The 16,670-nt window shown below is 42.7% G+C and overlaps 1 protein-coding gene across 1 annotated transcript in view; it reads left to right on the plus strand.

The window, feature by feature from the left end:
* The window catches only part of EEF2KMT (eukaryotic elongation factor 2 lysine methyltransferase), a 69,115-nt gene extending 53,231 nt beyond the window's left edge, over positions 1-15,884 (plus strand). Inside the window, exons 7-9 of the mRNA XM_082260988.1 lie at positions 4,701-4,990; positions 7,923-8,072; positions 15,768-15,884. Of these exons, the coding sequence (XP_082117114.1) occupies positions 4,701-4,990; positions 7,923-8,072; positions 15,768-15,874 (547 nt within the window). The 3' untranslated portion in view covers positions 15,875-15,884. The remainder of the gene's footprint in view (positions 1-4,700; positions 4,991-7,922; positions 8,073-15,767) is intronic.
* The last annotated feature ends 786 nt before the right edge of the window (positions 15,885-16,670 follow it).

A 16,670-nucleotide genomic window follows, 5' to 3' on the forward strand; every position in this document is an offset into this window, starting at 1 on the left:
CATTGGCCAAACATTCCTTGGTGCGTACCTTTATCCAGGCAGTTTGACACTTGGCTCCTCCAGTACGGCTGCCGTGGGACCTCAATTTGGTGCTGTCAGTTCTTCAGAATTCTCCTTTCAAAAGTCTTCGGGAGGTTCCCCTGCTTACGTTTTCCCAGGTGGCCTTTTTGGTGGCTATGCCATGTGCAGGGTGTCGGAGCTGGTGACGTTGTCTCATCCACCTTACCTGGTGGTTCACAGAGATGAGGTGGTTCTTTGTCCCTGTCTGTCGTTCCTTCCAAAGGCCGTATCAGATTTCCATTTGAATGAAGACATTGTGTTGCCTTCCCTATGTCCCAGGCCTAAACATCCTAAGGAAATTGCCTAGCATTCCCTGGATGTCTTTTAGGAAGTCACACTCACTATTTGTACTCACGGATGGACCTCGAAAAGGTTTGGCTGCTTCTGCTGGGGACATTTCCAGATGGATCAGACAGACAGTGATTCAGGCCTATTCAATTAAGGGTCGGGTTCCTACTTACCTGTTAAGGCACACTCTACTTGGGCGCTTAGTGCCTCCTGGGCCTTCCCTCATCAGGTGTCAGTGATACAGGTTTGCAAGGCAGCAAATCTGGCCGTCTGTGCACACTTTCACAAAGTTTTATAAGGTAGATGTGTTGGCATCTGCGGCTGCTTCTTTATGCTGCATGGTTTTGCAGGCAGCCATTTAGAGGACCAGAGAGAGTGGGAGCCTCTCTACTGCTATAGCTACTAGTCTCCGAGCCTGACCCCTGATCGTAACACAGTTACTGCAATAATCAATTCCATAAATAAAAGCTGATAATTTTAACCACCCTTGCCAGTGTTAAATTACTTGTCTCACCCATGTATACTGATACATTCTGCTGGAGAGCTTGGGCTTTTGAAAAACAACATATTTGCTGGCTGGATCACCAGATAAAATTGAAGAACAAAAGCCTAAAAAAGAAAATAAATGCAGCCATCACGTCTAAGAATTGGTACACTCTATTATAGTGCATGTTCGCTTTTGGGTTTAATAGTGGGCAATTACGTTCTGCCCTTCTCTTTTGTGTGGATGCCCTAGAACAAATAATCACACACATAGAATGACTCTATTCTCTATTCATCTATTCACATATGCAGAATCTCGTGGCTCAATGCCTGGTTAGCTGGAGCTTCCTGTAAAAGACACACCACCTCACTATGCTCTTTAAAAGGGGACATTTGATTGAGGAACTGGATAAATTTATCAAAGATGTCACAGGAGGGAAGGTTCTTCATCCACAGCTGAAAATTCCACAGTCCAGAAGCACCTCCAAGCTCTACTATGCTTCAACTTCAAAACATAATTTCAGCCCTTCTTTTCAGCATAAAACTTGGGCCACAAAGCCCACCAAGTCTTCCCTCGAAACCCTCTCCACAATGAAGGGGGAGCAAACTACTAAGAGCGGGGGAAGTCTGTTACAGTTTGCCTGTCTGTGGGTCACAGATGCCCCAGACCTGTAGGTTTAATCTTTTCAAAGGGGTACAAAATAGAGTTCACATCTTTACCCTCACCGCTTTTGTCTCTCAAATCAACCAAAATCTTCCCAAGAATAGTAAGATTTGCAGAATGGCCTTAACCATCTTTTGTCCCAGGAAGTAGTTGTGCCAGTACATCTACAGGACAGGTTGAAAGGATTCTATTAAAACCTGTTCATGGTACCAAAGTCCAAAGGGAGTATTTGTCATCCTGAGCCTAAAATACCTTAAACCTTCAAATTCTCAAAAATCACACAGTATCCACAAGAAAAGGTATTGCTCTTCTGAGGCAAGGGAAATACTTGGCATTCATAGACATCTAAGATGCATATCTGCATAATCACATTTATACACCTCATCTTTCTATGCTTTGCAGTTTCAGTTAAAGGGGTTTTAAATCCAAAACCAAAAATGTTATATATTACAGATTATCATAGACGTGGCGGCTTCATTCGTTTTCTTTTTTAGGCTTTTTTCTCTGTTCTGCCCTGGTGATCTGCCCAGTAACACACCTCCTGTATTAGAGCGTCTACACTCTGGATGAAGGAGCACAGGAACACCTTTGGACAGCAGCATGGACAGCCTGGGGGAGGGGAGCTTTAGATGTACTAACAGATTTAGATACACTAACAAATTGAAGCCAAACTCCAGCTAAAACTTATAAGGCCCCATGCACACTGGTTTCTTGTAAACACCGCTTATACTGACAGGAGAAAACCAACGTTGTAAACTTTTTCACGCCTATTTAGGCAAGTTTAGCAGTGTTTTGGAGTTTGGGCGTTTTATTTCATTGTCCAGAATTGTAATTTATTCTGGCTATTAAAATAAACAAATTCTGAAGTGCTAAACGCGCATAGCATTTTAGGTATGTTTAACAGCATTTTTTGTGGTCAAAATTTCCTCTTCTGAACACGATTTTAGGGCATTTATAAAACACTAGACATTAAGCCCGTTAAATTAACGGGCGCTAGAACATATGTGGTCAAACATTTGTAAAAACAGACTTGTTCCAGTTAACCGAGAGCCTCTGTTAGCTCTGCGTCCCTGTTGCCCTAGCAACGTCGAGGACATGCGCTACTCTCGCTTATCTCGTTCTTTTTTTCTAACAACGCGAGAGCCGCATGACGTAGCCAGCTTTGCGCATAGCGTCCCTGTTGCCCTAGCAACATCGGGGACACGCGCAGAGCTGACGAGCGGCTCTCGCGTGACATCGCTCGCCCGCCGCCACTTGTAATATCCGCTGCCGCTTAGCAGTAAGTCCGCGCGAGCGCACACCCGCCGCTTCAACAGTTTCGCCCGGTGTTCTATCAGATTTCCCTATCTACGTAATTTCCAATTGAGATCAGTTGTGGATTCGTCTTGCAGCAGCTTGTACCTGCGTCACACGTCCTATTGGGCATGCGCAGAATAGGTAGGGAACTATGATAGCATCGTAAGGGGTCAGACAAAAGTCCTAGTGTGCATGCACCGGCGCATGCGCATCAACGGGTCGGGCAGCGGGATCTCTTATAACAAACATCCATCCAATCTCCATGGCACACACTGCGCTGACCCGACACTGCACCGACCCGACAATCCGATCCCCATGCCCCACACTGCGCCGACCCGACAATGAGACAGTGGGCGTGTGGGTAGGGAATAGGATTGTCCGATCGGCGCAGTGTGTGCCATGGAGATGGGATGTATGTTTGTTATAATAGATGGCGCTGCCCAATCCGTTGGTGCGCATGCACCCGCTCATGCGCAGTAGGACTTACTGTGTGATATAAAAAGTTGCGACAACATTTTATTTCCTAAGGCAGCCTTTTTCAACCATCCTAATAACCAATGATGTCATCAGGTAATAAGAAAGATGTCTGTTGCCTTCACCCTCCTGTGCCCCTCTCCCTCAGCACTGGGGGGACATTAGCTGACTGATGGAAAGAAATTGGGGGAGAAGAGAAACATTGGAATACTAGTCAGTACCAGTGTGCAAAAGTGGATTAGCTTTGGAAGAATAAATCCCCTCGAACGATGGGTGTCCTACATGTGGATTTTGCTGCATTGTGTAAATCTATATGAACAGTTTTTTTTACATTTTACAATGGGGCGCCACAAGACTGTCCATAAGTTTAAAGGGTGCCTTGAGATTGTCTATAATTTTAAAGGGTGCCTTGACTAAAAAAAAGGTTGAGAAACCCTGCCCTAGGGTCTCTGCTAAAAAAAAACATATATAATGTTTGGGGGTTCTGAGTAATTTTCTTGCAAAAAAGTGCAAGAATAGGCCCAGTATGGAAGTGGTTAAAGGCTAATTCCATATTTTATATTACATGAGTTTAGGATTCTGGTTACCCATAAAATCCTCTGACCTTTCCTTTTTTTATATGCTGTGTGGCATGACTTGGTACAGTACCTCTAGGATCATAGAAATAATTGTCAGGAGCACATGCTCGGTGGCAGTGCTTAAACTATGCCATACTCCAGCAAAGGAAAAGAAGAGCCATTGACAGAGTGGTGAGGGTCTAGAGCCAATACAGGCTGCACAGAGGTGAGGGAGAAGAGTGGGGATTTCAAATCCCCAGGCTGCTAGACCTGCCGTGTGTGCCCTGACAGCTCAGCATCAACGAAGGTAAGTATGGCGGGGACCGGGGTGGATGGTGTTAGTTCACTGTTACATTTTTTCTGTAAGGCTCGGTTCACACTGATGCGATGCGGGAAGGCTGCGAACTCGCAGCCTGTTCCCGCATCGCACACGCACCCCAGGCAGTTCACACTGCCATATGCGATCCGCTGGGGGTGTCAATGTAATCTTAACAACACCCCCAGTTTGATCGCATATCGCAGTGCGATCGTGCAGTTCGCACAGGATCGGATCGCACAAGTGTGAACCGCTGTGCGATCCGATCCTGATGCGGCAGCAAAAATGCCTCCTGTGCGTGTTTGCTGCGGGTGCGATGCGAATTTAGCCATACAAACTGTATGGCTAAACTCGCACCGCACAGCTGATCGCATGTAATGTCGGAGCAGTGCGCTCCGACATTACATGCGAACCCCGCACACGCAGAAGTGTGAACCGGGGCTAAAGGTGAACGAACAGTTTACGTTCAGCTTTGATTTTTTTTTTCAACTAGAAAAGTTTGTATAGTTCTGGTGAATATTTGTGAATTATTTCATGCTGTGAGAATTGTGTTTTTTCCCAGAACCATATTAGAGCTTGGAAGTGGAATCGGACTAACAGGACTGGTTATATGTAAGAGCTGTTTTCCTAAGAAATACATGTTCAGTGATTGTCACCAGAAGGTGCTTTCGAAGCTTAGAGAAAATATTCCCTTGAATGGCTTTGTGCTTTCTGATGAAGATGTTTACACAGAAAAACCTGAAAGAGTAGAAGATTCAGACACTGTTCAGATGTCCGTTTTAGAACTGAATTGGGAGTCCATTACAGAACGACAACTTTCCCACATTGATGCTGATGTGATAATTGCAGCAGGTAATACAATGGCATGTGAAAAATAAAATCACTATGAAATATTTAGGTTTACGTTTCCACTAGTGCGACTCCAAAGTTGCGCAATTTAGAGTGCGACTTTAACTGCTTGCCGACTGCGCACAGTATATTTACTGCGGCAGTCAGCCCCAGCCAGGCAGAGTGACGTAGGTCTACGTCGCTAGCCTGTCACCGGGTTTTGAGCCAATAGCGGGCGAGCGCGCGCCCGCTGAGGCTCGTTCACAGAGGAGTCCGGGCGTGTGACCGGCGGACCCGATGTCCGCCGGTCACACTACGATCGTCGGTAGAGTGGGAGAAAGGCGGGCGGCTTATGTAAACAAGCCGCCTGTCATTCTCCCCTGTGTAAAAATGGAGATCAGACGGTTCAACTATGTAGAACTGTTGATCTCTGTTTTTACAATAGGAGACATGTCCCATCACAGTTAGAAACACGCCCCTAGGACACACTTAATCCCTCCCTCTCCAATACAGTTAACCCCTTCCCTGCCAGTGTCATTTTTACAGTAACAGTGCATATGTATAGCACTGATTACTGTAGTAATGTCACTGGTACCCCCAAAAGTGTCAAAAATGTCAGTCAAGGGTCCGATCCGTCCGCCGCAATGTCGCAGTACCGCAAAAAAAAATCGCAGATCGCCGACATTACTCGTTAAAAAAAAAAAACACCAAAAATGACAAAAATCTTTCCCTTTGTTAGTAAACGCGATAACTTTTGCGCAAACCAATCAAAATACGCTTTTTGCGATTTTTTTTTTTTTTTTACCAAACATATGTAGCATAAAACAAATTGGCCGAAAATGTTAAAAAATTTTGATTTTTACATTTTTTTGGGGGGGAATTTCATATAAAAAAAAAAGTGAAAAATATTGTTATTTTTTGCAAAATTTACGCTCTTTTTTTTGTTTATAGCGCATGATCAAAAAATCCCACAAGTGATCAAATACCACCAAAAGAAAGCTCTGTTTGTGGGAAAAAAAGGACGTGAAATTCGTTTAGGTACAGCGTCGCACGACCGCGCAATTGTCAGTTAAAGTCACGCAGTAAAAAATCGCAAAAAAAACCCTGGTCAGGAAGGGGGTAAAATCTTCCGGGGCTTAAGTGGTTAAAGCAACTTTGAGTGCAATTTTGATCTGACTTTACACTCTGATTCAGTCACATCAAAAGTAGCATCAAAGTAGTGCAGGCACCTTTTCAAAGTCGCTGCAACTTTAAGTCGCATAGATTGGAACGGGTGCCATTGAAATCCATGGGCTGTGACTTGTCATGTGACTTTTTGTGTCCAAAGTCGCATTATATGTCGCACTAGTGGAAACTGAGCCTAGCTGTAGAATCTGACTGGGTTACATGGAAATTGCATTTATTGCCAATCTGTTGTAAAAGAATAATTGATATATACATATTATTATTCTGCTATAATTGCAGTCCATGTATGGCCGGCTTGTGCAAGACACTTAAATAAATAATTTGCCGACCAGCAGTTATACCTTTACTGCTGGCTGGCGGCTCTGTCGTTCTTGGTTTACAGGCGCGTGCCCCATGCTGCTCATGCTGTGATTGGATACAGCATGAGTTTGCCAGCAAGTTCACAGCCAATGATTTTGACTGCTGAACCTGCTGATAGTTGTGGTCAATCACAGCACAAATCTGGCTGTTTCAGTGATTTCACTCACTGTTAAGAGCTGAGATCAGGGAGAAAGGCAGGCCAGTCTGTGAGTAGTTTCACACACAGGTAATCCCTTGATTGCCCTCCTGATCACCAATGTCACCCAGCCAGAGTCAGTTAGTGTCCCTCCCAGCCAGTGTCAGTTAGCACCAGTCCCTGATTGCCTGCCACACTAACACAGTCACACTATAAGTCCCTGATCACTGCCATTACCAGTATAGTGTCTGTCTGGATATCCTAGTCATGGTCAGAAATACACCATGTGAGAGACTTTTTGACAACCTAGCCACATACAGAGGCTCAAAATGCTATGAGCACCTTTAGAGTTTCAAGGGGTGTTAATTACGCATTGGATTTCCTGACTACCCATTACATTTTCGGAGGCTCTAAAATGCCAGGACAGTATAAATACCCCCAAATGACCCCTTTTTTTGGAAGTAGGCACCCCAAGGTATTTGGTGAGAGGCATATTGGGTCTTTGGAGGATCTTATTTTTTTAAAATGAAAAAAAAAAAATACCATTTTGTCATTTTCCAAAAACGTGGCAAAAAGTTAAATCTTCCATGGACTCAACATGCCTCTCAACAAATACCTTGGAGTATCTACTTTCCAAAAAGGGGTCAGTTGGGGGGGGGGGGGGGGGGAGTGGACTGTCCTGGCATTTTAGCGCCTCAAGAAATGTGATAGAAAGTCAGAGCTGTGTAAAAGCTGCATCAATTCCAGTATATATACCATAGTTTGTAGATGCTATGACTTTCACACAAACCAAAGAATATACACTTATTGAGATTGTATTACCAAGGACATGCAGCAAAATACATCAAATTTTGATTTTGTTAGATATGTTTTAAAATAAAGTAGAAAATATCTTTTTTTTTTTTTTTCTTCAAAATTTTCAGTCTTTTTATGTCTATATAATAACAAAAAACCCAATGGCGCTCAAATACCACCAAAAAAAAGCTCTGTGTAAAAACAAATGCTATAAATTTTATTTGGGTGCAGTGTTGCATGAGTGAGCAATTGCCAGTTAAATAGTTAAATTGGCACAGTGCTGAAGAGCAAAAAAAATGGCCTGGTCATGAAGTGGTAAAGCCTTCTGAGGGTCAAGTGGCTAAATACAATGTTTTTAGGTTGCATCATAATGTAAAACTACCCATATACAGTATATTGGGAAAAAATAAATGAGCAAAAACACTGAGCTGTAAACTGGTATTAAAAACCATTTACATGAATTTATTTTGTGGCTTTCAGATGTTGTGTATGACCCTGATATAATAACATCATTCTCAAACATCCTCTGCAAGCTTCTGCTTTGTAAAAAAGTTGAAAAGTTTTTGGATATCTTTGTAGCTTCTACAGTTCGCAATTCAGAAACCTACAAACTGTTTCAGACAAAACTAGGTAAGTTTACGCGGAAGTCTCTGATTTTGTAATTAAGGCAATGTTCCCTTACTTAGTTTGCGGAAGTAAGCTTTAGAAGCTGGCATATTACATTCTCATTATCAACTATTCACACCTTTTATTTTTTTGGGTGACATGTTGTCCCTTGTTTTCTTTGTTTTGTGGTTGCCCTGCCTTGCACTGTGCTGTGTAATGAGTTGTCTTTTCTTGAAAACTTTTAATAAACAGAAATTTCCAAAAAAAAAACTATTCACACTTTTTAAAGTGGCTGGAACTTTTTTGTGATAGGGGTTGATGATTATGTACAGTGGGGAAATGAATTTCATCCTCTGCAGATTTTGTATATTTGCCCACTTATAAAGAAATTAAGGGTCTATAATTTCATCATAGTATCATAGGTGTATTTTAAATGATAGAGACAGATTATTAACCAAAAAACACATGATAAAAATGTTATAAACGGAGTTGCAGTTTAGTGAGTAAAATAAGTATTTGATCCCCTACCAACCAACAATAATTCTGGCTCTCACAGACTGGCAACAGTATGTGCTTATGTGGTACACAGATTATTCCTGTCAATTTAAAAAGGTGCTCCTAACAACTCGTTATGTGTATAAAAGACACCTGTCCCCAGAATGTTTCTTCCATTCAAACTTCACAATCATGGGCAAGACCAAGGAGCTGTCATAAGATGCCAGGGACAAGATTGTAGACCTGCACAAGGCTGGAATGGGCTACAAGACCATCAGCAAGAAGCTTGGTGAGAAGGAGACAACTGTTGGATCAATTATTCACAAATGGAAGAAATAGAAAATAACAATCAATCGCCCTTAGCCTGAAGCTCCATGCGTGATTTCACATCATGGGGTAAGGATAATTGAGAGAAAAGTGAGAGATCCGCCCAGAACTACACAGGAGGAGCTTGTGAATGAGTGAGCTTGTGAATGATCTCAAGGCAGTTGGAACCACAGTCACCAAACAAACTATTGGTAACACAATACGCTGCCATGGAGTGCCCTCAAGGTCCCCAAGCTCTTCAAGGAGGTACATGTACAGGTCCGTCTAATGTTTGCTAAATCTATTTGTGTATTGCTCTGGATTCTGGATGCCATCTCTTTCTCTCTCTGTGATTGTGCACTGTGTAATATTCAGTCATATATAGCCAGACCATTATTCTTGATCTTTAAGGATAGTTTACAGACGGGTATGGTGCCAGCCGATTGGAAAAAAGCCAACGTGGTACCAATATTTAAAAAGGGGCCGAGGTGTATCCCGGGTAACTATAGGCCGGTCAGCCTAACATCTGTAGTCTGCAAGATTTTGGAGGGGATGTTAAGGGACCACATACAAGACTTTAGTAATGAAAACAGTATTATTAGTAGTAATCAGCATGGATTTATGAAAAATCGTTCTTGCCAAACCAATCTATTAACCTTCTACGATGAAGTGAGCTGCCACCTAGATAAAGGAAAGCCTGTGGATGTGGTGTATCTGGACTTTGCAAAGGCCTTTGACACCGTTCCTCACAAACGCTTACTGTTCAAACTAAGGAAGGTAGGTATGGACCATAAGGTGAGTACCTGGATAGAGAACTGGCTCCAGGGGAGAGTACAGAGGGTGGTGATTAATGGGGAGTACTCGGATTGGGCGGGTGTGGAAAGTGGGGTCCCCCAGGGTTCTGTCCTGGGACCAATCCTGTTTAATTTATTCATAAATGATCTAGAGGAGGGGATATCTAGTACAATCTCAGTATTTGCGGATGATACTAAACTAAGCATGCCAATATCTTCTATGCGGGATGTGGAAACCTTACAAGCGGACCTGAACAAAATAACGGGGTGGGCAACTACATGGCAGATGAGGTTTAATGTTGAAAAATGTAAAGTAATGCACTTGGGGGCCAGAAACCGGAAAGCAAGCTACTCACTAGGGGGGGAACCTCTGGGTGAGTCTAGGTTGGAAAAAGACTTGGGGGTACTGGTAGACAACAGGCTTGGCAGTGGCATGCAATGCCAAGCCGCTGCAAGCAAAGCCAACAGAATACTGGGATGTATAAAAAAGGGGATTCACTCCAGAAATAAAGAGATTATTCTCCCGCTCTACAAGACTCTGGTCCGGCCTCATCTGGAGTATGCTGTCCAGTTCTGGGCACCGGTCCTCAGGAAGGATGTGCTGGAATTGGAAAGAGTCCAGAGAAGGGCAACAAAAATAATTAGGGGAATGGAGGACATCAGCTATGAGGAAAGACTACAAGCACTGAACCTATTCTCTCTGGAGAAGAGACGATTGAGGGGGGATATGATATCAATGTACAAATACTGTACTGGCGACCCTAGCATAAGGAACAAACTATTCAGAGTAAGGGAATACAATAAGACACGTGGCCACTCACTAAAACTAGAGGAAAGGCGGGTTAACCTTAAAATGAGTAAGGGGTTCTTCACTGTAAGAGCGGTAAGGATGTGGAATTCTCTTCCACAAGCAGGGAGCATTGATAGTTTCAAAAAACTATTAGATGGGCACCTTAGAGACCACAACATACAGGGGTATACAATGTACGGTTAAAAGCAAACACACACACACATCATAGGTTGAACTGGATGGACTGATGTCTTTTTTTCAACCTCACTATGTAATATAAATGATGTCTAGTCTTTGCTATATATATATATATAATATATATATATATATATATATATACATACCCTATTTATCGGCGTGTAACACGCACCTCAATTTTAGGAGGGAAATTTTAGGGAAAAAGCTTAAATTTGAAATAAACAGCTTTGAACTCCAGAACATTTTTTTTTAAATCAAATGCAGCCTCACCAGTGCCCATTAATGCAGCCTCGCCAGCGCAGTGTCCATAAATGCAGCCTAGCCAGCGCAGTGTCTAGCAATGCAGCCTCGCCAGCGCAGTTTCCAGTAATGCAGCCTCGCCAGCGCAGTTTCCAGCAATGCAGCCTCGCCAGCGCAGTTTCCAGCAACGCAGCCTCGCCAGCTCAGTTTCCAGCAATGCAGCCTAGCCAGCGCAGTTTCCAGCAATGCAGCCTAGCCAGCGCAGTTTCCAGCAATGCAGCCTAGCCAGCGCAGTTTCCAGCAATGCAGCCTAGCCAGCGCAGTTTCCAGCAATGCAGCCTAGCCAGCGCAGTTTCCAGCAATGCAGCCTAGCCAGCGCAGTTTCCAGCAATGCAGCCTCGTCAGCGCAGTTTCCAGCAATGCAGCCTCGTCAGCGCAGTTTCCAGCAATGCAGCCTCGCCAGCGCAGTTTCCAGCAATGCAGCCTCGCCAGCGCAGTTTCCAGCAATGCAGCCTAGCCAGCGCAGTTTCCAGCAATGCTGCCTCGCCAGGGCAGTGTCCACCAATGCAGCCTTGCTAGCGCAGTGTCCACCAATGCAACCTCGCCAGCACCATTGTACAGAGCGGAGATATATTTAAAAAAAAAAAGGCCAGGCAGCGCAGAGGGGAATGGGCCAGGCTGAGGAGAAGGAAGGACAAGCAGCCGCTGTCATCTGAAGTCCCGGCACCTATGATAGGCGTCACACATTCCGGAATTGGGCCACTGTGCTGTCTCTCATAGGAGGCGGGACTTCCTATGACAGCGACCGCTCGTTCTTCCTTCTTCTCGGGCCCGCCCCCCTCCTCCTCTCAGCGCTGCCTGGCCTATTTTTTTTTTCTAATATATTGGTGTATAACACACACTGCTGTTTTGCCCTCCATTTTTAGGAGGAAAAAGTGTGGGTTATACGCCGATTTTTTTTTTTTTATATATATATATATATATATATATATAGGCCTCCTTTTTTCTTCCTATTCCTTTTTTTTTTTTCTTTCCTTTCTTTCTTTCTTTCTTTCTTTCTGTATTTCTTACCCAACCTCTTTTTTCCTTTTTCTTTTCTCTTCTCCTTCTTTCTTTTCTTTTTCTCTTGCTGTTCCTTGATGTTCTTTGTGTTTTTTTTTTTTTTTTATGCCGCATGTTCCTCTTATCTGCCACTAGGGAGCCATCATCCACCTTCCTACCCTTTTTGGTTCCACTCAGCGCACATAGGGCCGTCAGCTCCTTCATGCTGCCGCCCCTATCTTAGGTGCTGGGAGCCAGGCAGGGTCCTGGTCTCCATGACACCAAGCATGTGCTGGCGAGTCTCCGACACAGGATGTCGCTCCACGGCGGTGGCTGGCGTCTTCTGACGTCATCCCCACTGGCTGTCATCGCCACTCCACGCGCTCTGGCGAGCCGATGGTGCAGTATGCAGCGGTGATGCCATGTGCCATCCACTCGGGGGGCAGCTTGGACCCCCTGTATTCCAAATCAGCAACAGCTGTGATCCCTCCCCCAAGACCCCGGAGGCCTTTACACCCGCCCCTATATAAGGGTATTTTTTTTTAAGACAGACAGGACGCGTGGTTAAACTGAGTTTCTGGATTATAGGTATGTGCACTGACACCATATGATACTTCCTGTTTTTTTTTTTTTGTTTTTTTTTTGTTGAATGTTCCTGGGGGCTATATAGATATCCTTCATACATATGCTATACATTCTCTATTTTCTTTTTTTTTTTTTTTATAAAAAGCTATTGTCATGCTTTTTTCGTGAGCCAAGATTACCGTGCTTGGTTTCACAAAAGACTCTATTTTAATGATGGCTTGTAATGATTTTTTTTTTTTTTTTTTAGATTCTACCTTCATCCAGTAATACTGGCTCTCTAGTGGTGTCCCCACTCTCTCCACACACCTCAACCAGTGGTCACGGGAGACCAGGGGGTCTGTCTCACTGTCTGCCCCCTCAATTTCTCTACCTTATTCCATTTTTTTCTATTTGGATCCCCATTCAGGGCTTGGAGGTAGGCACACCAAACTATATGGAAGTTGGGTTAGGTACATATCCATATGTATGATCAAATGTACCTTTCACATACCATACTTTTCTATTTCTGACAGATTTTTCATACTTATTGGGGTCCCCATCATGACTGCCCCTTGTGGTTCCATGGAACTGAGGGTGATGGTTTCCCTTCTGGCGTGATCTTTTGAGGCAATAAGTGACAGCAAAAGATCACATCTGTGTGTGCTTTTAAACTAAGCAGTTGCTCTTTGATTGCTGTGAAACCAGAGCAGGTCAGTGAAAAAGAGGCATAAGAAATGTACTGGACGGAAAGTGTGTGTACATTTAATTGTAATATATTTTCTTTCTATACAACAGAAAAACTATACTGTGTAACCATACACCCCTGAAGAAGAAAAATACATGATATTTAGAAACGTGTCGGGTTCATATCTCTGTCATCACTGTTTGGTTTACATTCCTGTCATCACAGTTGATTTGAAGTTACACTTTCACAACTACCGGTATATTGTATTTGACAAATTGCTATTCAGAATATGCTTTTGTATATATGTGAATTAAAATTTGTATAGTTTTAATTATTTTAGTATTACTCATTGCCCTAAAAAATCCCATACTAGGGGGTTTCATTACAGAATCTAGAATTCAGGGATGTCTGTCAGTATTTAGCAGCTATCCATATTATTGTTTGCTAGTGAACATCTAAATAATTCAGAGAGGATTGAGAGAAAGTGCTGTGGTCAGATGAGACCAAAATTGAAATCTTTGGCATTAAAGCGTAACTCCACTTTTGTTGAGAAAAAACATTCCCTTTTGGGTGATCTATATACATTGCAAAGATTATAACAAACTTTGTTGCAGATTCCTACCTTTTTGTTATTCTGAAGCAATCCCTCCAGGTTTCTCTGTGCCCATGTGGGAAAATGAGTCTAATGGGAGTGGTTTCATAATTATCAATCAGCTGCAGCACCTGCAGAGCATTAATGAGGAAATCTGCTTGGCCTGCATCCCTTTAGACGTGTTCCTATTGGGAGTATCTCACCAACATTTTCGTTACAGGGGATGCCTGAAATCTGATTTATATCTTTGTGCAGACTTCTGAGAAAATTGATGAGCAAATCACACAAGCAGAAAATGTTTCTGGGGGGCATTCTATACACATTCTGTGTACAGAACCGCTCCAGGTAGCCATATTGCATTTTCAGAAAATTAAAGCAGTTGCAGATTGAAAAGGAAAGGTAATTTTTGATAACATTCAATTACAATTTGACTTGTGTTGCAATTGTATACGCTATATTATTTTTTCTTTATTTGCTATTTTTCCCCCCACAAAAGTGGAGTTATGCTTTAACTTGACTCGCCATATTTGGAGGAAGAAAAATGCTGACTATGACCCTAAGAACACTATCCCTACAGTCAAGCACAGAGGTGGAAACATTCTGCTTTGGGGCTGTTTTTCTGCTAGAGGTACAGGCCGACGTTGCCGCATTGAGGGGCCATCGGACGGGGCCATGTATTGTAAAATCTTGGATGAGAACCTTCTTCCCTCAGTCAGAACACTGAAGATGGGCCATGGATGGGCCTTCAGCATAACAATGACCCAAAAGATACCACCAAGGCAACAAAGGAGCGGCTCAAGAAGAAGCACATTAAGGTCATGGAGTGGCCTAGCCAGTCTCCCCACAGAAATCCTATAGAAAATGTATGGAGCGAGCTGAAACTGCGAGTTGCCAAGTGACAGCCAAAAAAACTAAAGGATTTAGAGAAGATCTGTAAAGAAGAGTGGACCAAAATCTCTCCTGAAATGTGTGAAAGCCTGGTAACCAACTGTAAAAATTTCCTACCTTGCCAACAAGGGTTTCTCCACCAAGTACTAAGTCATATTTTGCTTACTCACTGAACTGTAACTCAAGTTATAGCATTTGTATTATCTGTTTTTTTTTTCTGGATTTTTGGTTAATATTCTGTCTAGTGTCTTTATCTTTTAAAATACACCTATGATAAATTATAGACCCTTCATTTCTTTGTAAGTGGGCAAACTTACAAAATCTGCAGGGGATCAAATAATTATTTTCCCCACTGTATATATTTTTTATACAGTTTTTATTTACAGTTCCTACAAATGGTATTTACCCTCTTTGGTAGTTTGTTTTTTGTCATAGAACCTTGATTTCCAGTGGATTTTTGTGCATGTTGATTAACATGCATGGACTTTTTGGTGTCAAAATGTAAAAGTACATCTGCAAAGTAATATTTACAATAACAAAACACAAAATTGTTGTATACTTTATAGTATTTTTTAAGTGTGTTTAATAGATGCACCCTTGGCCGAAATTGCTTACATTGTCATGCTGATGCTGCGACTGCGGATCTTTTTAGTTAATAACCCAGAACGCTGACAAGCGAAGTGTGACTCAGAGTTTGAGGCCGGGTTCACATATGTGCAGCCGCGGGTTCCTGCCTGGGGTCCAGTGCGTGTCTGTTCACGGGTTCAGGTGCGATTCAGGTCTGAATGTTTGCCTGAATTTGCGCCTGAACAGGACCCAAAGGCGCACAGGACCCTTCTGCAATCTGGACCGTGGCTGCCCCGGACCTGTGTGAACCGGCTCCATTAAAAGCCGTTCACACTCGCCTGTCATGTAAATTGGATGCGGGGAAATCCGCATCAAATTTGCATATATGTGAACCCAGCCTTAGAGGTGTTGAATCAGCATGACAAGCAGCAGCTACTATTGCCTTTGAGTACATATAGGATATCTGACACATGTCTTTCATTACAGGTGTGTGTAATTTATATCTATATCTTTTCATTCATGTGTGGTTTTTTTTCTTCTTTTTTTTTGCCCCTTTTAGATGAGGCTGGACTGAAGTGGCAAATTGTTGCTGATCATAAAAGAAATATTTTTGTATATGATGCAAACTGCACAATACAAATTCTTCAGGTTTCATTAAAAATGTAAATATTAAAAATTTTGTTTTTTGTACATATTTTCCTAAGTTTTGTAAATTGCATATTGTAAAGGTATATTTATTTGCAGCCAACAGTGGCACAACCAACACTGTTCTTTCGTTAGCTATAATGCTGTCGATAGCAAGACTAATTTGGTCTCCTGCTATTCAAGTATCTTCACAAGACACACACCGCTGAATGAGTCTTATAGATTTTGGGTTGGATTTAGGCAGTCAAAGGAGCAGGCGGTGCTGGAATTTCTGCTCTAAAAGTTCAGCTTGTGCTGTAAACCTGGTGGGGTTGATTTTACCAAAGAAAAAAATCAGGTTTAGCTTAAAATGAATTTATTATTTATTACAGGTACTTGTATAGCACTCTCAATTTACACAGCACTTATACATATACAGTATATTGTACATTCCCATTAGTCCCCGCTTTCAAGGAGCTTACAATCTAAGGTCCCTAACTCACTTTCCCAATTCATTTTCCAGGACAGCTACCCGAGAAATAGGCTTCTCCCACCTAACAGGAAACACATGATGCACAATAGTTAAAAGGCCATCACACATATAGATGCTCGGTTTCATGTGTTCCCTCTGGCCTGACAGGATCTTCTTCTTGTTTGTTATGTTTTCATCCTTTTTAGGCCATCTTGCTAGAGGGCAGGGGCCTCTCGGTTCAGCTTTCCCCTGGAAGGTGCATGGGCGCCTGGTAGGTGGAGTATGAAACCGAGTTTAGGGAGACCCCCTCTCTCCAGTTTTTAAAGTATGTCTTGTTATTTTTATTGTGTGCGGGCCAACATTTCA

This window comes from Pelophylax lessonae (assembly GCF_965119305.1).
Source record: "Pelophylax lessonae genome assembly, chromosome: 6".
Classification (NCBI taxonomy): domain Eukaryota; kingdom Metazoa; phylum Chordata; class Amphibia; order Anura; family Ranidae; genus Pelophylax; species Pelophylax lessonae.